The 23870-nt window shown below is 38.9% G+C and overlaps 1 protein-coding gene across 50 annotated transcripts in view; it reads left to right on the forward strand.

Moving 5' to 3' along the window:
• Positions 1–23870, forward strand: part of UBAP2 (ubiquitin associated protein 2) — a 126184-nt gene that overhangs the window by 27246 nt on the left and 75068 nt on the right. For 21 of the 50 annotated variants that reach the window (XM_086869479.1, XM_086869491.1, XM_086869481.1 and 18 more), the window contains exons 4-9: positions 693–803; positions 4645–4798; positions 6477–6554; positions 16358–16412; positions 17573–17676; positions 23711–23763. In XM_086869479.1, the coding sequence (XP_086725605.1) occupies positions 693–803; positions 4645–4798; positions 6477–6554; positions 16358–16412; positions 17573–17676; positions 23711–23763 (555 nt within the window). Of the gene's footprint in view, positions 1–692; positions 804–3574; positions 3616–4644; positions 4799–6476; positions 6555–16357; positions 16413–17572; positions 17677–22445; positions 22506–23710; positions 23764–23870 lie in introns of all 50 variants that reach the window. The other 29 variants (XM_086869501.1, XM_086869503.1, XM_086869512.1 and 26 more) reach the window with 4 other exon arrangements.

Here is a 23870-nt window from a genome sequence, read left to right on the forward strand (position 1 = left end):
ACCAACAGTGTTTGTAGCTGTGCTGGTGGAAAGGAGATGAATTAGGTTCTGCATAGAATATGTTTTACCTTCTACATATGTATTTCCAGCTCATATAGTTTTATTCTTTGGATGAACTTGCTGAATACCCCGTGACAGATTATTTCTGTCCCACAGTCTTCAGGATATACACCAGGAGTTCAAGGAGCATAATTCAGAACTAGGTCTCCTTAATCAGCTTGTGACTCTGGTGTGGCCTTATGCTGAAATGGATCAAGGGCGCTAGTCTGTCTGAAAAATAATCTGGATGGTTTTCCAGGTGATCTGTTCTCTGCCATGTCTTGCTGTATGTCTTTTTTCACACTGGGACAAAGAGGGGCACATTTGATGGAGAAGGAGATAGTGATACTGAAACTATTGTGTTCCTTTTCAGCTTTACACTCATATACTGCTTTATCTGGCAACATCTGCTGCAAGCATAAAGAACAAAAAAGCATGAAATAGTACTTCCTTGATTACCAATTAATTTGTGCTTCTTCCTCTCTATTGTCTGAATCCCAAGCAGATGTGCAAAATGCAGGTTACTTTTCTCAGGATATTAGTTTACTCTGCAGTGGTAGCTATGCACTTTGTTGTAATTTGTGGCCATACTAGCTCTTACTTTCTTCTGATGGTAATTTAGATATTTTAACATGTCTGACTTTTACTGCCAGCTTATGGAGGTGACGGGGAAAAACCAGGATGAATGCATAGTGGCACTACATGATTGTAATGGGGATGTGAACAGAGCAATCAACATATTGCTGGAAGGAAGTTCAGACACGGTAAGGTTTTACTTCCATGTTAAACTACTCCTTCTGTTTGCTATGTTTTTTAGCTTCTAGAAGTATCTTAGAAAAGTCATGTTTTGGAAGTTTTTAATTTCCATTAAATTTCTTTTGGAGGAAATTGAAACTGGGGCAGCCTCTCTACTGCATGGATACCTTGGAGAAGGCTGAATCTGGAAAATGTTGTGGGTGTTCAGCTGGTCTATCGCAGAGTTCCTATGTTTTTATTTATATACAGCAGTTTTAACTCTGCAGCAGAACTCAGTGCTGCTTCAGACACGGGCTTGTTTCTTGCTGCAGGTTTTGTAGTTACTGTGTAGATCCTCCACAATTCTGAGGCCTGAGACCATCACAAAGGTCAATCTTTGTAAACCTAGGAGCAGGCAGATATTTGAAGTTTTGCAAGTTCTGTAGGTGTGGGTTGCTGGTATTGAAGTTGTAGGTGGTGTCCACATCTGCAAATTGTATTAATAATGCTAGTTATGGCAGAAAAGGATGCAGCAAATAGTTGCTCCTTTAACTGTGTTGCTCATTTGCATGGCTTAATTGAAAAACAGGAAGAGGAGACTAAACTGTGTATATACAGCAACAAATAATATTGCTTAAAAGGTTTCACAGTGAAATTTTATCCTAAGAGATATTAAGAAAATATGTTGTACTGCAGTTGAAGTTTTTGCTGAAGGGATTTCTTATAGCTTGTCCTTAAATTAGATTCTATCTCATCTAAGTTGGAAAAGTAACCTGGACTTCCTTTTTTGATGCTGAACACTCAGTATTTCCTGTGATTTGTCAGGATGTGTACTCTGGCTTATTGTTAATGAGGAAACTCACCCCTCACACACCCTTAATCTGGGACACACACTGTTCTGACTGAGGGGACTTTCTTTTCTATCCCCTTTTCATTTTTTATTAGAGTTGAGTCTTGTAAAAACAGAAGTATATGTTATTGACAAGCTGGGAGTAGAAGAGAGCATTTCATCTTAATTAGATCTATCTGGGTAATGTGCTATGTTCTCTCATACTTCTCGTATTTGCCATTTTTTAGTTGAAAGTGGTTTTCTGGTTGATGGAAAATATTAAGTCCTTTCTTACTTGAACAATTTGTTGTAACTGATCATGACATAGAAAAAGTTTTCTGAACTCATTTATCAAATACAAGTGATACTGATATGTTCTGCTTTTTTGACAAGTCCTTCTTAACCCACTGCTCCCTGTAGACAAAATGCAGCTTACAAACAAATACAAAGAACTTGAAGGAGTCAAGGAGGAAGGAGTATTAATTGATGAGTGTTAAGAAATTTATTTTTGAATGTTTGTGGGCCTCCAGTTGGAAGGATTTGTTTACTTGAGAACAGTTTAACCATGGATTTGATGTGAAGTTGTAAGCTGAGGTACTACAAATTCTGAATGCAAATTTCCAAATCTCTTTTTTTCTAGTCTCACTCTGCTTGGATGCACTTGAAGTTTTTTTAAACTTCACTTGAAAGATGTATCCCTTCAACTGAAGGAACTAGAAGAGCAAGGAAAGCTAAAATGTGTATTTATAGTTTATTTGGTACTCAGCCAGTTTTATCTTAGTCTATTTTTGTTTGCTTTTGGGGCTTAAAGCTGTGATCTACAAGCTGTAAATGTGTGACTTAGTCTCTGTAAAGACTTCATTATTGCAGCAGTTGTAGCAGTCTGGCTTGGGGTAGTTAGAGGCTTGTGGATGAGTAGAGAAGATACGTTTCTTACCCTAAGATTTATATTCATTTAACTTTCATATATTTTATGCTCAGCCATGTTTGACTTATTAAACCTTCGAGGATACAACAAAAGAGACCTTTCAGATTTTTATACTTTTCATGTAAGAACAGGCCAACAAGAACTATTCTGTTAATTATTCTGTTATTTCTGATTTTTAAAGGTCAGGCCCATGACTGTTATTTGGGTTGTCTCAGGCATTGTCAGCTGAAATTGTAATCAGTTACCTCCCTTACAAAGAGAGACAGCTTCAATGGTTTGTGGTAGATCCCCATTCTCAGAGGTAGCACCATCCTTTATCTTAAAGGACATGCATCCTCAAGGCTTTCCTCAAAATTGTATTATGGGAAAGCATGGATCTGATGGCTTCATAGTCATCTTTTTTCTGATCCTTCCTAAGTTACTTTAGCTGTCACTCAGAAGAGGTTGCTTCCTCTTCAGCTTTGCAGCCTTACGCAGTTTTGGGTATTTCCTGAAATGGTCAAAGATGTTTTGGCAACAAGCCCATCAGTGAATTAGTGCGTTCTGAACTCTACAGACTGTTTTTCCTCCTGTGAGGTATGTGAAGCACTAGGAATGTTTCATTTCAGTTGCACTGGATGTGGTAAGTGAAGCCATGTGGTACTTACTGGGGGGAGCAGCTTTCTGCCTCACAGATCAGGTGGTGGTGTTCAAATGTGTTTGGTTTTGTACCTCTGATTAGTGCTGGCTGGGCATTACTGAAGTTGCTTTAGTCTTCTGTACTGGAGGTAGAACTGAAAAGTGATTTCAGCCTTCTTTCTCAACAGTGCCATGCCAAAAAATGAGAGTAACCATTATCTTTGTTCTTATTCTCTCAAAGGAGAGTCTGTAACACTGAGTTTGTAAATTGCTTTGTTACCTGCTTTCTTCATAGCGCTGGCTTCCTAGGCAGCTTGAGCTAGCTGGTCATGGTCTTGGCTCCTCAGGGCTGCTGAGTTGTTTTTGGTGAAATTGAGAGACAGGACTTAAAATCACTGATAGACAACCTTTTTTGTTTGATGCAGGTGCCTGTCAGATGTCATACTTCAGTGCTTCACATCAATTTGTATGTGCAAATATTCTGATATTAAATATCTTACCTGAGCTGTAAGCTCCTAGAAATGGGGACATATATGTAAACCTCTCTGCCATCTTAATGGTTTGCAAATAATACCTTTTATTCTTCTTACTTGCTTTGCAGCTATGGCTCAATAGACTAACCGTGCTATTGCATAATATATGAGTTGCTGAGCTATTCTTGGCAAGTGTTTTAGTCATTTTATTTTCAACTCCCACAGATACCCCTGTGGAGCTGATAACATCCTTGAATTTATTTTAAAGATTGAGTTTAATATAAAAATAGAAGCCTGATGTTTGGACCTTGGTCCCGTGTCTTGTTTAGACATAGCTTTTCCTGTGTTTTGCTATGTTTGGTAGTCTATAGCTGTTAAGAGTGGATGGTCTGGCTTATCATCAGTTTTTTCAGGCTGTTGTTTTGCCATTCTGTCTTCTGGGACATAAATTCTAGTATGCCTGGATGAAACATTTTCTTTTCTGTGTTTTTGGTGCTTTGGTTGTTTTGGGGATTTTTTTGTTGTTGTTTTGTTTTTGGGTATTTTTGGGTTTGGGTTTTTTTTTCCCCCCCTTAGGCCAGATACTGATTCTCATCAATCTTTTGTTCAGTGATACTTACAAGGGTTTTTGTTTTTTTTTTATTTCTCTGGGAGAAAAAGATAGCTTTGTTCATGCTCCCTTGCTAGATTTATGGATTTATTTGAGAGGAAAACAGTTGCTTACTTTGCAGATGTTCTGTGTTATGATAGTATATAGTCTTCCTTAAACTAGTAAAAGTCCGTTATAGCCAGAAATATTTAGGATTCTCATATTCCCTAAGACATAAAAAAATGTTTCTTTCTCATCTCTTTGCAAAAATACAGCCTGTGTTTCCATTTATATCAGTGTAGTTTGCATATGCGACATTATGCAAATATCTGGGCTTTTTCCATGAACTGGAGGGGTGTGGGGTGGAAAGTGTGTATTGAGAGGTGTCTTCTTCTTTTTGACTTTTGCATCTAACTCTATTCTACCCAAATAGACTTCTTGGGAGACTGTAGGGGGAAAGAAGAAAAGCCTTGGAAAGGAAGGTTCAGAAAACAAAGAGAACAGAGAAAAACGAGGGGACAGAGAAGTGAGTCGCGGACGGGGAAGTTCCAACAGACGGGGAAGAGGAGGCAGCCGTGGACGAGAGTGTACGTACAGGGATTAATTTGTAAAGATTGAGATGCTTTTCTTGCAGCTGGAACTGACTAAGCTAAAAGCGAGTGCTTAATGGCGCAAAGTCCATCTGACTATAGCTCAGTGTTGAAGGGATCATAACTTGTTTGTGCCACAGGTATGCTTGATCTATGTGACTTGGTTTTGGGATGGTCTGTACTTGCTCAGAAACACTCAGTTTAATATAAGTCTCTGTTCTTGTTTGATGAATTGATCTTGTACAAATTGCTGTACTTCATGTAAGTTTTAGAATTGACTCTGTAAGACTGCTTGAGAGCAAGTATGTCGCTGCACAGCTGATACACTTTTTTGTTTCTTTTAATGAAAAAATTATCCAGCTTTGACTCCATCTCCTTTTATGAGTGGGAGAACCTGAAGATGTTCTCATCTTCTCATAAGGGGAATGAAAACACTGGGATGATTATTAATCTCTAAATATATTTCTCACATAAGTCAACCAAAGGTGAGTTTCTGCAACAGAGAAAATTCATTGTTAATTGAAACATTTAAAACTTTGCTACAGTTGCAATAATACATTGTACAAAAGCAAACTGATGTTTCCAGGTTAGATTGAGTCACAGTAGATCATGATCGGATACATATTATTTTTTTTAGGTAAGTTTTGTCCGCATTTGCAAACCTGTGCTCATTGCCTGTAATGACTGTTTGCCACACTGATAGAGAAGTCAGAATGGGTACAATATGTTTAGTTTTCAACTTATAAGCAGGAAATACATTCAAAATATTAGTCAACTCATTCATAATTGGAAGATATTCAACTATTATGCCAATACAGACATTGTGAATTTTTGTAGTATACAGTCAAGATGAAAAAAATGTTAATAAAACATGGAGCTAGATTTAGAAAAGTATAAATTAGGTCCATCAAAATGAATGCAAAGGGCAAGTTTTTTTACCAGAGACAGATGCTGGTTGTCTGTTTTTATAAACTGTAATTAAAGACATTTCAGATGGTTACCAAATACTTGTATTTTCTTCCTAACTTTATGTGTAAATGTTCTTGGTTTTATTGATGTCATTAGGAGGAATGCAGTAAAAAGTCTCAGCAATGAGTGTTTCAAGAGGTCAGTTTTGTTGGTTTTTTTTGTCCTTCAAGTAGACAGCCATATTTCAAAGCACCTTGTCAGGAGTTTTCTCACAAAACCATTAGTATGCAGAGCTTTTCTAGTGCCTTATGTTCACCCAGTCATCATCCCTCTGCTTTAAATACAGAGGAGAAATCTGTTTCCGTGATTGTACAGATATGCAGTATGGGCAGACAGGAGAAGAGTTGGTGTTACTGTTTTTCCGTTATATTTCCACTGTTGTCAACCAGTGCATTATCTAGGAAACGCAGAATGTGGCAGCTGTATTTCTTATCTCGTTAAATAGTGTAGGCTGCAAAATACAGTACTTGTAGAGGTTTGTCTCCTGAGGGACTTTTCCTTATATTTTGCTTCCTAATTGTCCAGTACAAAGGAAACATAACTTGCTTCTAGCGAGGCCTCAAAGAAGGGTTGGGTGATGGAGCGCTGTTGACCAGCCCACTTGAAAAGCTTGCCTTTTGTTTTGAGGTGTTTGGCTTAGGCAAATGGCTGTATTGTCTTATGTACGGGTCTCTAAAGCTTCTCTTAAGCTGTCCTCTCTCCACAGTTAGAGCTGAAGAGAATGGAGTGGACAACAGTCAAGGAGACAGGCCTTCAGACCGCGGGAAACGTGGCCGTGGGAGAGGTGAGAAGGTGGCATTGGTGTGGGACTGGCACTGCTTTCATGCCCTGAATTTTCACATTTGTTTCTTTAAATTCTTCTTCCTAAGCATTTTTTGTTTATCCTTTGATTTCATGCACACTTCAGCCACCTTGTACTTTGGTATATCCCACTTCCTTACCCTTTATCATTTCTTGATCTTGAAACAACTTCAAAAAAAAATTGACAGCAATCACTTCTGTGGTAATGTTCTGTGTGGCAGGCTGCTGTGCACTGGCTATGGAGAGCTTTTTTCCCCAGACTGACTCATGCCAGCCTCCTGTGAGTGGGAGTGTGCTGTGTTCTCAGGATGTACCTTGGCAGTAGGAGAGCACAGGATTCCATCTGTATGGCTCTTGGGGAAGGATTTGATGTATACTTGTACCATTTCTTTGGGGTGGCTCTGGTTGTCAGGCTTGCCTTCTGCTTTTGGTAGCCAATCAGAGAAAGAGCAAGCCACCTTAGAGACATTTTGCTATGAAAAGGAATTTTACATGGAAGAGTTGATGAGAGCTGTGGAGGAGGAATATCATGGGGTCTTAGGTACAGCTGCAATCCTGTCCTGTGGAAGAGGTGGGATAATAGATTGGATGTGGAATCAAGTGATGTGTATTTGGCTTGGATTTTCACTGGTTGGGGTGGAAAGAGGCTTTTTTTTTCTTAGAGGAATGAAAATGAGTAACCCATGTATGGAGCAGATCATGGGTGGACGAGGGTATTAAATAAATTAAATTGACAAAATGTATAGCTAAGAACTACTGTACTTAGTAATGTCTGACTCAAGAAGAATTCTGCCTTCAAAGGACTCCTTTCTCTTGGGAACCTTGTGTAACAAAGCATTCAGAGACAGACACATCCAACTTCATTGCCTCCAGATTTGCATCTTGAAGGTGTGCAGAGATGCAAAGAACTAAATTCCAAAGTTTTGAGTGTGAGGGTGCCTGTGAATCAGCAAAAACCCAATGGTGTGCGCAGAGAAGTAGCTCTGCAGGGCAAGGTGTGGTATAGTTCACAGCTACAGTTTTTAGTATGTTAATAGTTTGCACTTTCAGTAAATAGAATGTAAGTATTGCAGTTATTTATTTTATAAAATAATCCTTTATATTCAAGTTATAAGTGTATAAGCAGGAGTTTTCAAAAATGGTTCACTGAAACTCAGAGATCAATTTCAAAAGCAGTGTTTTTTTGATATTAACCTTACAAACCGTATACTGTTTTTGTTGTCAAAACTGTAGCTTTCTAGATAAATATTGTATCTCTCAAACATCATCATCAAATCAAACTGACCTAACTGAAGAAATAGAAACTTCAAAGAATTTCTATTCACTGGCTTTGTGTCCACAGTATTACTGTAAATCTCTACCAAATATTTCAGACTGTTCTGTGAGCGAGGTATATTAATGAAGTGTCTGATAAACTTGTTGGCCAACTGCAGGGTCATTATATTACAAGTGTGTGTATTCTATGGTAGGAAATAACTGATTAATTTTACAATGCAAACCCTTGAAATCCTACAGGGAGTTTTGGAAATCTGTGTAATTCAGTTCTTATCATTTCAGGGATACAAGACCTTCTTTCTTTGGATATTAGTAGAAATAATAATAAAAAGCTTACTGCCCCTTCATTCTGTAGTTTTTCTTTCCTGTTACACAGAATAGTCAAATGAGAGATGACATACTTCAGCTGAAAGTAAACAGACTGGTAATGTGTGGTAATCACAGAGCCTGTTTTTAGAACTATTTCATGCAGTGTGTGTGTTTAGAAATCTAGGCACTGGATATGAAATAAGGAGTCAGCTAATTATCTGAGCAACACACTGTCTCTATTTTAAGCTACCTTCTCAGGCAGGAGTTATATTACTGGATGCCTTCTAGGAGATTTGCTGCGCCATCATATGTATTACTGCTTCACTGTACAAAAATATAATTTTAAGAAATGATAAGCAACTGAAAATTGCAAAAATGGGATTGACACAGAGGTGATAGTGTGCTGTTTACTGAGGGGGAAAACCCCTGATACAGTGTGTTTGATATTCAGTGTGTAAGGCAGTAGCTTTATCTGGCAGTGGATCTTCGATTTATGACCGTGTCACGTTCCTTGTAACTTTATAGGGCAGTAGGTAGACAGAGTGCAAACAGCTCTGTGTGCTGATATGCAGGGCGTTAGGGATTTGAAGCATATACAAATTATTGACTGATGAACAGAATGTAAAAATGTATCACAGCATGTGTAACAGAGCACATCTCAGCTGTAATTGCTCTTAGATAAATCTTTGCTTGTTAAACTAAGGGTGTAAACTTTGTATTGAAGTCAGGGAATATCTTGTTTTAAAATCCCTTCTCATCTGTGCTTCTTTTCAGAACCAAATTTCTTGCGTGAGCTTAATTTAAATGTAAGAAATACTGTAATGGTGATGAGCAGTAATTGCATCAAAGTGATTATATTTATCAGTATAGCAAGGATGTGCAACTGTCTAGAATGGAATCTTTTGAAGAAATTATGGAGGCAGATGGTTATGTCTTTAGGATTGTCAGCTATAGAAAAATTTTCTCATTTGTGTTTTAATCAGCTGCAGTATTGTATACAAACTGACAAACTTTACAAGCACAGGTTGTTTTTACGCTGCCGTTTTTTAGTGTTCTTACATCTTCAATTTCAAGTGCAGGTCTGATTCTCCCACTTCTTCTACTTCATATTGAAAAGAATACAGAAAAACAAAAGGGTGTAGAACTAGAAAAAGCTTTTGAAGGTACTGGGAAGTCTGCAGTTATGGGGTGTAAGGAGCAAGTAGTCTAGGATTTTTCTGCCTGCAAGAGAGAGAGGACTGAGTGGGTGTGTGGTAGAGATCTGTTAAACTTCTGTGGGGGCAGGGGCATCAATTGATCATACCAAGCAAGTATGCAAAAGAGAGAATATTAAATGAGATCAGCAGGTTAGAGCTTCGACATGAACTTAGAGTTGATTCTTCATACATGTAGTGAACCTGAGGAACTCCTTTCAGTAAGATGATGTGGTGCAGAAAATGTACACTTAAAAGCTTGGCAATTTCATCCTAAAAAAGAATCACAGGCAGGAAAAAGAAAAACCAACAAAGATTTTGTTGTATGTAAATTATCTTTGACTAAGGAAGTCAAAGCCACAAATAGTTGAAGACTAGGAAAGCATCCAAAGAAACTGTACTGAGGCTTCAGTTCATGTGCTCTTCCCTAGCTATCTAATTGACCATGGCTTATAAAGGAATAGCAGGTAGGTGGGCTTTTGGATTTGATTTAGCACAGAAAGTGTTACAGACTCATGTATGGTAATTCTTCTGGTTTGTAAAGACAAGATAGATTTGTTGCTCGCACTTCTGTTTATCTCTTTACTTCATTATTCACGAACAGCATGAGCGTGCCATAAATGTGGGTTCTGCCAGGGATTTTTTTTCCTACAAAACAGATAAAAAAATGAAAGGAAAAATGCTGTGGTTTAGTTCCAACTCTTTGTCTACTGGCTGTGTAGGAAAATAACAGCTTATCCTTTTCATAGATATCTGATTATAGTCCAGCTTGTATTCTTGATCTCTTTTGTTTTTAACATGAGAAATATGCTATCCTTGAACAAACTGAGTTTCTGTATCCAGAACTTCATGTATAAACAATCCCTTGGTTTGAAAGCTTAGCCTAATCGGCACAGGGTAAATCTTGGGTTTTGTTTGCCAGAACTGAGGAGGATGTTGTTTTTTTCTAAAACATGAATATGGAGCAGATCTTCTGGAAGTCAAGATTTTAAGTTTGTTTGATTTTGCTAAACTAAAATGGCTTATTCTGCATTAGTCAAGAAACTCTGTCATGTAGGTTTTTTTTTTATGAGATTATCATAGTTTAGTTGTAACAAATCACTTATTTTCCTTCAAATATAGAGTTGAAAGTTTTCAGCATGACTTGTAAAAATGCTTTCTAGAGTAAATGCACCATATAAAACTGATTAATTTCTTCCAGCTTTATGATGACTAATAAAGACAAAAGTGATTTGTACAAATTGGTATTTGTTTTGGTAGTATGGAGTACCTGGAATATGTTTCTGTACTTAGCCTCCTTACCTCTTAAGGCTTAATAAACCTCTGTTGGCTTGGTTCTGCTGGGAGGATAGCTGACTTTGCACTGCCAGAGCAAAAATTAGGGCAGTTCAGTTACTGTGTAGACACAGATAACCACCAGTTGCCTGGCCTTCCAGTCTGCATTTCCTTTTTCTTGCAGCTGTTCTGCAGGCCATTTCTTAATCTTGAAGTAACTTCCTCTAATTTAAACCCTCAGTGAAAATCTGAGTTTCAGAATAAAGCACCTGTGTTGCAGTCGAAGGATTTAGGTCTACAAGCTCAGCAGACTTGATTTTCTGCAGAATATAATTAATTTAATGGGCTAGTCCCATCTGAGCTGTACTTCTACACACGTTTCTTGTGCTGCCATGAAATATGCATTCGCTTTGGGGGAAGAAATGTGAATGTGGAGGGCAATTCTTGCTATTCATGGAGAGTATCAGAACAGAGAAGTGATTGTGTGATAAGTGTTTTGAAATCCTGGTGGGTTGTAGTGAAAACAGACAAACTTGCCATCTGCCTGGGTTGGACTTAAGTATTGACCTTTCTAGAATTCATTCAGGAGAAGAAAAATACAAAGAGTAAGGCAGCAGGTGACAGTAGTAGGAAATGCCTCTGAGAGGCACAGAGACATCCCTTTGGTGACATGTTGTGCTTTCCAAGGAAGTGTGCTGCTTACCAGGGGCTTTTATCAAGGATGTTACTGAGACTAGTAGGCTTCTTACAATTCACTGACTATTACTTCTGCTGTTGTTTAATACGGGTACCAGTGGTACAGCCAGGAGCAGTCTGAACATCAACAAGGGGAGTTACAGAGCCCTAGGTGTGGCCATAGGACACTCTGGAGCAGGTAGTTTTTGAAGGTAGTTTTTTCATCCATCCTCCCAGTCAAAAACAAAGGAGGTCAAAAGAGCCTGTTGTATTTGGAGAATCAGCAGGTGATTATAGGCCTTGTGCCATAGCAGGGGATTTGACTTCTTAGACCAGGGGACTTGCTTTGAGAAACCTGGTCTTCTGGGGACTGATGAGTTCCATCTGTCAGGGAAGGGGACAAGCATCTTTGGTCATCATGGCTTCATGAATGGCAAGTTGTGCCTGACTAATCCGGTGTTCTTCTGTGATGGAGCGATCACGACAGTCAGCAAGGAGAGGCTGGCATCATTTATCTAGACTTCTGTAAGGCCTGTGATATGGTCACACTTGACATCCTTATCTCTCCACATTGGAGAGAGAGGGATTTGAAAGGTGGATAAAGAATTGGCTGGATGGATGCATCCAGTTAATTGTAGTCAATGGTTCTATGTCCAGATGGACGCTGGTGACAGCTGGTGTCCCTCAGGGATCTGTCTTTTAACTGGTGCACTTTAATATCTTTATCACTGACATGGTGAGATAGAGTACAGATTTGCAAATGATACTAAGCTGAGAAGTGCAGTTGACACACCTGAAGGACAAGATGTCATCTGAAGGGATCTGGACAAGCTTGAGGAGTGGGCCCATGGAAATCTCATGAGGTTTAACAAGACCAAGTTCAAGATGCTGCACTCAGGTCGGGGTAGTCCCAAGCATAAATACAGACTGGAGAGAAGAACTCCTTGAGAGCAGTCCTGCTCTCAAGAGAAGGACTTGGGACTTCTTACAGATGAAAAGCTGACACGAGCTGGCAATGTGTGCTTGCAGCCTTGGAATTGAACTGACTTGTGAGGAATGTGAAGGTCAAGGGCAACCTTGGCTGCAGTGACTGTAAAATGGTGCACGTTGAGATCTTCGGGGCAAGCTCACTGCCATGGCCTTCAGGAGAGCAGACTTTAGCCTGTTCAAGGATTTGCTTGGTAGAGTGCCATAGGATAGAGCCTCAAAGGGAAGAGTGGCCCAGGAAAGCTTATTAATATTTAAGGATTCCTTCTTTCAAGCTTGGGAGCAGTGCATCCCAACCAAAAGAAAGACAAAACTGCCACAACGAGAGATGAAAAGGTGCTCCTGGACAAATTCAAACACAAAAAGTAAGCCCAGAAAAGGAGGAAGCAAATACATGTAACCTGGGAGGAAGAGAGGTGAGATTGTCTGACCAGACAGGGTTCTAGATGGGAATGCTATTGTTGTTGGTGATAAAAGGAAAACAAGGGAAAATGTGGGCCTTCTCTGTAAGAAAACAGGAGACCTGGCTAACTGGGACATGGAGAAACAGGAGGTACTTAATGTCTTTTTTCCATATTCTTTTCCCACAAGATATCCAGCTGTACGAATTACAGAAGGTAAAGGCAGGGGCTGGGAGAATGGATAACCACCCACTGTAGGAGAGGATCAGGTTTGAGACTGTTTGAGAAATCTGAAGGTGCCCATGTCCGTGGGGCCTGACAAGATACATCTGTGGGTCCCCAGGGAACTGGAGGAGGAAGTGGCTTAGCCACTGTCCATCATATTTGAGTTCCCACTGATGAAAAAGGGGAAGCATAACCTTCATTTTAAAAAGGGAAGGAAGGCAGACCTAGGGAACTAGAGGTCAGGGAGTGTCACATCTGTGTCTTGCGAGATCCTGGAGCTTCCTCCTGGAAGCTAGTTTGCCTGTCACTGGAAAGTGACACACTGGAATGTGTGAGGTGATAGGTGACAGACAAACTAGCTGTCACCAAAAAAAAAAAAATAAAAAGGCAAGCAGCATTAGCTGCAGTAGACAGCAGGGGTTATTGGTGGTTTGCTGTAAAGGTTTTCTGGCATTTATCAAGGTGAAAACTTGTTTGGAGTGCTGATCCAAAAGTGAACAAGTACTGTTTCCTGGTAGTTGTTTGGTGTTCATTCAATGGAAAGTGCAAAACTGTCTGCATGAAAGAGCAGAGCTTGTAATCACTGGTGAGGAAGACCACAATTGTGGTAGTTCTAATTTAAATGGGTTTAAATTACTGTGGGATTGCATGCTCAGTATTTGGGTTTCTGCTGAGAATTCTGAAAGCTTCATTTGCTCACTGACTTCTTAGTCACTGTAAAAAAGCATGAAAAGTTTGTAGATACCCTGTGGGCATTCACAGTTGTTTCATGAGAAACTTCACTGTCTTAAAAGACTGTACCTTCTGTTTTAAGGTCTCTCATTCTCTTTAATGTTTTAAGGCCATTTTTAAATTTTGACTGCTGAGAGATGTAACTTCCTTGTGTGAGAATTTAAGGATATACTTAAATTCTGGTCTGGTCGTGTCAAAGAGACTATTAGCCCTTTCCACTGACATTTTGCACTAGTGACCATGATGTCTGAGATCCTGCATCTGAGTTAGGTGGTATTGCAGTGGTGAGCATTCACTGCCCCATATTTTGAGTTAATTTTTTGTGTGTTTTCTAACTAGGAATTTAGTATTTTGGTTTGGTATTCCCTTTTGCCTTAATTAGAAAGGTTTTTTTGCATTTGTTGATAAATCTTAATTCCCGTTTTGACAAAAAAGAATAGACACAACATGAAGAAGATGAAGGAATCCACTTGAAATTCGAGTTCAATATTATCTTTCAAAGTCATCTTGTATCAAAAAATGCCTTGCTGCCTAGTAGTCTAAGACTGTGCATGGAACTTCAGGAACAGCAATTTTCTTTTTTGTAATTTTTTAAAATGCTGCTCATTGATATTTTCAGTCAATAGTTTATTGTCCTCATTATGGGAATGTATCTTATGTGTGCCTGGCTTGCTAAAACATCGCTTTCTCTTTAGTGTGCTAAGGTTGTTCCTTCAGGCTTTTGCACTTGAGATTCTGGGGTGACTTACCTCCTCTCCTAAAATTAATTTCTTCTTTCATGGCAGTATTTCAGTTATCTCTCTGTACCTAATATCTGTCACACTCAAAACTGTTTCTGGTTGACTGTTTCTGTGTTTAACAGCTCCCAGTTGGACTTGTACCTCAGGCTGTCACAAAACTGTTGATCTTGCTTCTGTGCAATTTCTGTAAATGGTGTTTAATGTTCTATTGATAGATATTGATAATTGATAGCGATTGAAAATAGTTTTGTTACATGATGGCCCCTCCCATATCCACAGGTAAACTTGTGTAGCTGGTTCTGCTCTTAAAAAACTTACTGGACAGATAGGTAATCAGTGCTCTGACTTCGACAGAGGATAGCATTAGAGTGGGTAGGCTGAAAAACAAGGTTCAGTGGCCAAGTTGGAGGCAGTTGGGTGCAGCAGGGTTTGGGGCACTGCTGTTTATGGCAGAGAGAATATGGGCTCCATGAAGAAGGGTCACAAATGCCAGATTGCAGCAGTTGTTGCTTCTTTCCAAACCTCTGTCTGCGTTCGCTCCAACCTGTCTTCTCTCTTGTGAAGAGAGAGCAAAGAGGGGAAAATAATGTGGAGATAACAGAGCTGGTCAGTGTCAGACTTAAACTAATCTATGTTCTTGTCCCAGCAAAATGCTGGGAATCTTTCATCTACTTTGATGCTTCTCAGAAGTCTTGAAAAAGTAAGTCCAGAAATGTCTTTTAACACTTCAACAGTGAACTGGGGTGAAGAGAATAACGAGTGGTGGGAGCAGGAAACAGAAAGTCATTAAAGTAGAACCTTCATAAACTGTTGTTATCATGTCCTGGAGGTACTGCTCTTGCTAAGTTTAGGTGGTCTCCTGCAAGTCAGGAGTAATTCTGATCCAACTTTCAACAGCCAGTCATGGGTAATTCTGATCTGTGGACATCAGTGTTTTGGTGATGTTTGATGATTATAATTTTTGTGTGCTCTGGTAAATTCACAGTTGCTTGGTGACTTATAATTACCACATCATTTTTGTCACTAACATGGTTTGGTTCTTGGAGTGCAGCTCTTGACCTTCTGTTCTTGTAATACAAAATAGTATTCTTACCCTTACTCAAAAGAACCTAAACAAATTAAGCCTTATTTAAAGCCCCTAAAAGGGTGGATCAGGAAACCTATGCAGAAATATATTACATATAAGAAATACTTGGTAACACTTTTTGAAGACATTTTCTGTGTATATTCTTGAATAACACAAAGATTTTAACACCTTTTTGAGAATATACAATGTGCAAAAATTAAGCTGTTCATTGTATCAAGAATCTCATAAACTGAGGCTGGTAATTAAGATCTGAGGAAACAAATACTTGTTTTTGTTAAAACAAATGAATATTTTAGTGGATGACAACATAGAAGTTGAGTTACTTGATTGGGATATTTTTCTATCAGTAACTGATGAAGGGTGGGGCAAAAGGAATGTGTGATCAAAGATTGGCAAAAGCACAGAAGGGTGAACAGGTGGTCTGAGTCAGAGAAGGAAACAAGTGGAGTATTTAAACTTCTTCCTCGCAGATAAGGAGTGACAGAATTGCTTGAGAGATCAGGATACTCAGGGAGGTTGGGATTCTAGAGCATCTTAGGAAAGAATGAGACAGTAGAGACAAAATTCTGAACTATGTCTAATATGTTGGCAATAGCAGTGTTTGGGATGAGTATTTAAGATAATTTCTTTTAATGGCTTTTGGAACTACTTCATGAGAGACAGAAAAGACAGCAAATAATTGCAGATCCTACGAAATGCATGGTCTTAGATGAACCAAGACTTACTTGAGAATGTTAGAGAAGCAAATTCAGTGTGGGAATTTGGGAAGTAAATGATATTTAACTTCAACTACAGTAGTTTTGTTCAACTGTGGCATTCTTTAATGTGACAGACTAGTGACTGGCGGCTCCTCTGCTGTTGCTGTTAAATGGTGTTTTCTCTCCTAGGGTTTGGACGTGGCAGAGGGAGAGGAACGGGGAGGTTTTCAGCCCAAGGCATGGGGTAAGAAACACGTAGAGCACAGATTTTGGCAAGGATCAAACTCAGTGGCAATATTAATTGACGATGTTGCCACTGTATGTATGGATAGTTGGATATTGCTGTATGTTTGATAAACCAACATGGATGCAAAAATTGAAAAATCTCTTAGATGATGAATGGAATATCTTTGTCTTAAAGTAGTGTTTCTAACTAGGCACACCTATAGAATCCTAATGTATATCAGCAATAATACCTCAAACTTGGAGAGCCATACCTGCTATCAGTAGCAGACACATGGTACCTTGGAGTCTGAAAGTTGTTTCCTACATATAGTCACAGGTCAGCTTAAGACCAGATTTATTTCAGTGTGATGTAGAACGTGCCATGAACATATATAAAACTTCAAAGTGGAATTCTAAACTTTCTTCTGTTTTTGGGGTTTCATTTTTTAGCTGTTTGGACTCCTATGGACCTTAAAACACATTCAGAAGAAGTTATTCAGCAGCGTAAAAGCTTGCTCTCAATTTTGTTGGAATAACTTGGTTTATAGAAATGTAATCTCCACTGCTTTTACTCAGTGTTTGCCTTTAATGACACTTCATGCAACATCAGTGAAGTCATGATGAACTGGAGTCTTGTTCTACTTCTCTAATAATTCTTCTTGTTCATACTTGCAGATGATGAACTGAAAAGAGGTTTTTCTTCAATAACGCTTTTTCACCTTTTACCTGCATCTGTGTATTTTGACATTGGTGTCAGCAGAGCACTTTGAAATAATCTTACTGGTGCTCTGAAAGGACATGATACTGCTTACTTATCAGCCACCTGTTGAAAAACTTACCAGTTGAGAGAGTCTTTTCATTGTATATATAAACTAACGCTTTATAACACTAGGAGGAATAGGGATTATTATTAACTGTTTTTTCAGGAATTGATTTGGTTCATTTTCTCCACAGGAATTTTGTTTTCCAGTCTCTTCACTTTTTCTTCTTCTTCTCTTTTCTTCCTTTTTAACTCTGCTCATAGAAGAATTCTTTTTTTTTTAAACTAAAAGCTGTCAAGATAACTTATGTGGAAATCAAGATGTTAGATCTAATACAGCTTCAGCTAAAAATTATGACACTTGTGCTCATTGAATGACCCATGTGTTCTCTTCCATTTCTTAACTTTCAAAACTCTAGGACATTTAATCCTGCAGACTATACGGAGTCTTCTGCCACTGATGGCTTTGGGACAAAGTCAGAGGTCTGGGAGACTGGTCAGAATGATGCAGATGATGGAACTGGTAAGATGCTTCAAGAAGTGGAAGGATTGGAATGAAGACCTGTAGCACATTGCAGCTAAATAACCATTCTGTTAGTGTTCAGTTAACTTCTGAAAATTTGTATACATCTCTTGTGACAGAGATATTAGGTGATTTTAAAGTTTAATTGCTGCTAATATGCAGAGCCTGAGTGTCTCTCTGGTGAGAATGAAGGGAGGCATTTTGCAATTCTTTTGTTACAGCACTAACAAACCCTTGAGGGACAAAGGAACGTGAAGAGTCACTGGAAAAACCTTGTATGTAAAGAAGTGTTTAGATATCTAAATACTGCTTAAGATCTCACCTAATGTAGTTAAGGAGATGAGTCCTCATAGAATTGATTGGTCCTCAGGCTTTAGGCAATGGGGTGTGAATATCTAAGAAGAAAAAGAAAAGAAAAAGTTTAAAAGTATGAATTCACTCAGTGACATTGAGATGGCTTTGGAAGCTCCAGCTGCACAATGCAAAAATGTAAGCATGTGAGTCTCTGGATGGAGGAGAGTTCCAAGATCTGCAACTTTTGAACAAGAGAAAGATTATTAACTAAAGCACACATAGATACTTCAATTGAAGCCAAAAAGCCGTTGACCTGTCTGAAGATCAAGGCAGATGTGTGTTTCTGTATGAAGTTTCAAGTGAGAAGTACACACTTCCAGCTAAAAGCAAGAGACTGACATAGTTTGGAAAGGAACAATTTGGCAGTGGTCTCATGGTGATTCAGAATGAGGAGGGTGGCCTGCTTATCTGTGACGGGAAAAATGGGATACTTGCTTCTTCCTGTGGCCTGTGACAGGAGATGAAGGCAAAGGAAATCTTGTATTAGACTGAAGAAAGTCATGTATGGTTTTTTCCTCACTTGGGAGCCACTGAATGAATTTCTTTAACTGCAGTGATGGTTGACTCTTCTGATCTCTTCATTGGTGAAGAATACTCAGGTGATTTTTCATCAACTTGAGTGTCAAGTGTGGAAGGTGATCCGGAAGGGCAGAGTGTGCTCTGTTGAGCTCTGCTGTCAACCACTTGAGAGGCAGCTTTCTGAATGTCTTGCAACCCATTTTCCACTTAACCAGAGAAGAGGACAACAGGCTCAAAGTTAAGGAGGCCTGTTAAGCAGCTGTCTTGTCACTCTGGTTGCCTTCTAAACCAGTGGAAGAGTGGCTTTAAGCGTATCAGTGGTTGTTAATGGGAGCATTCTTGCCAAATATGGTATCTTTCTAAGGAATTGCTTTTTAAACTACTTGGTGCTGTAGCACAAACAGAAATACACGTTTTGTTTTCACTCAAGATATCTAATGTCTTGAAAATTCCTTTGGGGATTCTTACCTTATTGTTTGCTACCTGTTAGTGAGGAGCAGGGTTTGTTATCACAAGTATTGTAGAGGCTATAAGGTTAACTAAGTAAAGAAAGATCTATGTGAAAGGTGCTAGGAGATTGGACCAGAGGTAGAGAATCACTGGTTTGTTACTACTGATTGCAGCTGTAAGGGTGTAGCTTATGTATGACTTGTGCTCTACTTCTGAAATGAACTTGAGTGTTCTGAGACCCTCCCTGCTAACTCAGAGTAGCCTCCAGGTGTCTCTGTTAGAGCACCTCTGTCTCCTTGTACCTCTTTAGTGTTCATTAAGGGAAGATATCTGCCTAAGAATAAGAGTAGCTTGGTGTGGGTAAGCAGATCCCTCTAAGAGCACGAATGTGTCACCATGAGACGTGTGCTGCTGACAGAGTGGTGGAAATTGAGTTTTGATGTGTGGAATTTCTGTTCAGATGCCAAGCACGTTTTTGCTGTTCATGTCACCAACAACCACACTGGATTTCAATAACACAGCTTAAGGCATGCATGGAAATTTGGGAGCATTGTAGGAAGAAAAGCTGCGAGAAGGCATTTGGGAATTTTCCCTGGCCTTGTCAAATGAATGAATGAATACCTTTGAGGTATGAATGAGTGGGTGTCATTGTGAGGGAGTTCCTGCAAAATTACTTGGTTGGTGGAAAATTAAAGCGGACTAGGTAAATGTGAATGTTCTTGTTGGGTGTTAAGTACCTTTTTGTTGCTAATCTTAATTTACTTTCAAATGAAAAAGGCACAGTAAGTGACAAAACAAAAATATATCTCTAAAGAATGCTTTCTTTTATGGTGTTGTTTCTTTAGACAAGCCCTAGGAATATCTGAAAGAAGTCCCTGGGCCAAAAGGAATCACATCAGAAAGAGCTTTAAAATTGAATCTTCAGTTTTCTCCAAGTGGGTAGCACTTTCAACCTTGTGATGGAAAGCATCTTGAGGGTTTTTAGAGGAAGCTACATCTGTAGTGGTAATTTTAAAGCAGAAGAGACTGCTGGGAAGGAACATAGAAGCAGTGCTATGGGGGGACAGTGGCAGACAAGATATGGGGCTGGAAGTGTGTTGCATAAAGTTGACCATTAATTGACTTGTTAATCCCAAATATTAATTTTCAGGTTTTCGCCCTAAATTTACAGTGCTGTTTTCTTACTTACAAATCAATGACCCAGTTAAGTTCCCATTGGGGAGCTAACTAAAGTTTTGAATGTGTGAACTACATGTGACTGGAAAACTATAAAGCTTGCAGTGGGCTTTATAAATGTCAGGTAAGAGTTTATAGAGGAAGGACCGGAAGGAAATCCCTTTCTTTATTCCTCATTACCCAGTCCCATTTCTTATTTCATCTAAAAAGAAGGTATACAATATTAACTCACGCTATTACTTGCAAAACTAGTGTCTTTCATCTGCAGTTACATTAAAGAGGAGTAATGGGTAACTGCCTACAGAAATAAGAGATCTTTGCTTATCAAAATATTTTCTGAAGACATCATACAAATCTTTGTGACATTCTGAGTTTACTAAGTATTTATTCTTTTAGCCAGTGCTGGGGAAATTAATATTTTCATTAAAAATAAATACAGTATTTATTTCAAAAATGTAGTTTCTGTCATCTGTGCTCTGAAACTGCTCTAGAACCACATGCCCTGAATTGTTGCAGGTGCAAAGGCCTCACCATAATTTGAATAGTGTTTCTAGCTGCACCGTTGTATAATCTAGTAGAAAAGCTAGCTGGTTCTGTGAAGGCAAAATTTAGTGTTGGTTGAAATATAGACTGAAAGGCAAGTCTTTAGTAGTTCATAACATTTAAGTATTATTGTATTACAAATAATACAGCGTCTTTCTGCATCCTAATTTATATAATGTACAGATGAAAGGCAAAGAGAAGGGACAGATAAAGAGAAACAAAATTACCAATCCTCCTCCAAAAGGGAATAAACTTGAGCAGCATGATTCCTCTCCTGCCTTTTTGTCGTGTACCATGCAGTGGGAGAAATTGAGTGCAAATCACAGCAGTTCTTACACATAAATTATATTGGTGCTCACTTCTCAAAGCTGATTGTAAAATGGCCTTGGGTTCCTGTAATTTACTCAAGATCTCTTTGATAGAGTTTCATAGGTTTCACAGAAAAACTTCCTTTGATATCTTAGTTACGAACAGCTTTAAATTTCTCTGAAACTGAAGAATTACAAGAAATAAAAAATAAATTATGGAGTAACTTTCAAGAGGGACAGTTGTGTTGGAACAACCAAGGAAGTTGGTGTTTGGGTTTTTGTTTCTTTGGGGTTTTGTGTTTGGTTTTCTTTCAATGTCTGCTGTAAAAGTCAGAAGGAACATTTTAAGGAAACCTTCAAGTCTTTCTAGAAGGCAAATCCGACGGGAAAGAACTAGTACATAAGTTGGGCATAGACTAAGTTAAGTTTATTTTGGGGTTAATATCAATGATTATTCAAATAAAGGGTAAAAAAATAAGTAGTGTAACAGAAAGAGAATTGGAGGAACATGGCTGAAGGCTCATCAAAAAATATGTATTCTATTTTTATTGGCTGTCAACTTTTTAAAACTGAACTTGTTACAAAGAGAAAGAGGATAGGGTCACAAATAACCATCTAGGTTGAAGCTTGTATGACAAGGATCCTTGAAAATGCAAAGCATAATTTTGATGGAAAACAGAACTCTTGAATTGTGTTGCTTTGCAAAGCTTGGGGGAAAGATTGGGAAGAGGATGCATGAGTTGCAGTAAGGCCAAGGTGGATTTTGGACTAAAAAGAAATTAATGCACCTGTGGCAAGATCTGACTTAGAAATTCCATCAATAGGAGGAAAACGTTTGAAAACTGGATTTAGTGCAGAGAAGAGTACTGAAAAAACTGAGAGTGGAAGGATTGAATTGGGAAGGAGGAGAGTTAGTAAATGACAGTAGTGAACTTGGCAGCTTGGGTAAACTAATAAAAGGGTGAAAGGCTGTACACAGCATTTAAAAGAGTAAACCCTCAGAACTAGTTTTATCAGAGGGAACAACAGATAATTGTTTAAATTGGATGTCAGGAAAACATCACAAGTATTATTCCAAGTAAGTCTGGTCTCCCAAAGGTGGTGGAGTCTGACCTACTACTCAGGAGTCTGACTTAATGTATCTGAGTTCTTTTAGCGATTGTTTTATCAGACTCCAAGCTCTGTTTTAGTGTTCTGGTGTCAGTGCAAGGCTTGTCTTCTAGAGAAAAACAGCTTCTCATTGGTTTTTCCTCCTTTTCAAAATTTCTGTTGGAATGTGTGGATTACTCTAGAAATTTGAGGCATTGTAGTAGTTTTGCTACAGGGTATGGTTATTCATAAAAATATCAGCCCTGGTTGGGGGACCTTTACTAAAATGTGAGCATAGGATGTTTCAGGCAACTCTACATTGCTCCACAGAGCCCACACAGAGCGGATGTTACCTTGCTCAGGACCTGCCAAATAATTTTGGATTCCAAGGTATAGTCCCCCTCTCTTCCCACCACTGTATGTAACCTTCATGGTCAGCCCATTTGCCTGACAGAACTGGCACTGCTTGACCCTCCTCTGCCAAAACCTCCTGTGGTGTTGTGGGGTACAAGAGGAAGCACCAATGCAGTGCTGGCATTGGTACCTGGTGGCTTTGATGCTGTCTTTGGGGCACTTGTTTCTGGATTAGTGCATCTCAAATAGTTCCTGGTTAAGTGAAAGGAGATGATTGAAGCAGTAGTACTTTTGCTTTTGTACTTGATCGAAGGTGTTTGCAGCACTGCCTTTGGTGCTGGTGTTTTCTTTGCTCTTGGTTGCACAGTTTACACAAAGGTTCTGGTTGTTGCTGGGATAGCCTTTCCTGTACTGCTGCTGGTGGTTAAGGTTTTCAGTCTGTTTATTGCTCTTGCAGCATGTCTGTACCTGCTGTTTCCTACAGAAGGGGTTGGGTTTTTGCATTTGTAGGATTGTTTTGTGTAATTTTCCTATTTCTGTGTGCTGCACTGTGCTCCAAGGTTTGCCAAATCCACTCTGCCACAAGTTATAGGAAGTGTTTTTTAGCTACAGTGGAAATTTAAAGACTGTCCTGCTACTGTTGTAAGAATTATTTATGTCCTAAAATAAATTGCTCTCTCAGGGTAAGGAATTGGAGTTGTTCTACTCTGAGGAATGAGTTAACAGTTTGGAAAGTAGCTTCCACAGGCATAGCTTGAGTCTTGAAATTGAATGTGTTGAAATCAGGATTATGGGTATTGGAGCAGGTATTGTGGTTGTGTTTTGTTCTGTATGAATTTGTGCATGAAACTAGGGGATACTGCAGGAGGGTTGAGTAACCTCTTACTCTCACTGGACCCATAGGAGGAAGTTCTTCCAATGTTTGGAATTAATCACTGGGTGCAGATGTGCATCCATGCTAATTAAGTCCAGTACCATAGTGTCTAAGAAATTCCTGAAATCAGAATTTAAGTCCAGGGGGGATGGAGGAATGGTGATGTTTCCCTCCCAAAATTTTAATTCTGCAGACCAGTTTCTTAGAGCTTCCAACCATGTTTTCAAATATGTCTCCAGTCTCCATTTCCTTGCTTTATGTTTCACTGATAATGAAAACAAGACTGCTTGTAAACCAGAAGGATTGAAACACAGTGTTGTGCCTTTAACTTGCATCTGTTCTCTTTCTTTTTTCCCAATTATAATAGGAGCATGGAAAAACTCAATAGAAGAATGGACAGCAGAAGACTGGAATGAAGATGTAAGTGCAGCTAGTTGGATATACCGATTGATTATTTATTCTTTTCAGAGTTTGTGTTGTGTTCAAAAACTAAATATTTAGAGTAACCCATTATTTCAAGCTTATTT

The sequence above is a fragment of the Cyanistes caeruleus genome, chromosome Z, assembly GCF_971803275.1.
Source record: "Cyanistes caeruleus chromosome Z, bCyaCae1.hap1.1, whole genome shotgun sequence".
NCBI classification, from domain to species: domain Eukaryota; kingdom Metazoa; phylum Chordata; class Aves; order Passeriformes; family Paridae; genus Cyanistes; species Cyanistes caeruleus.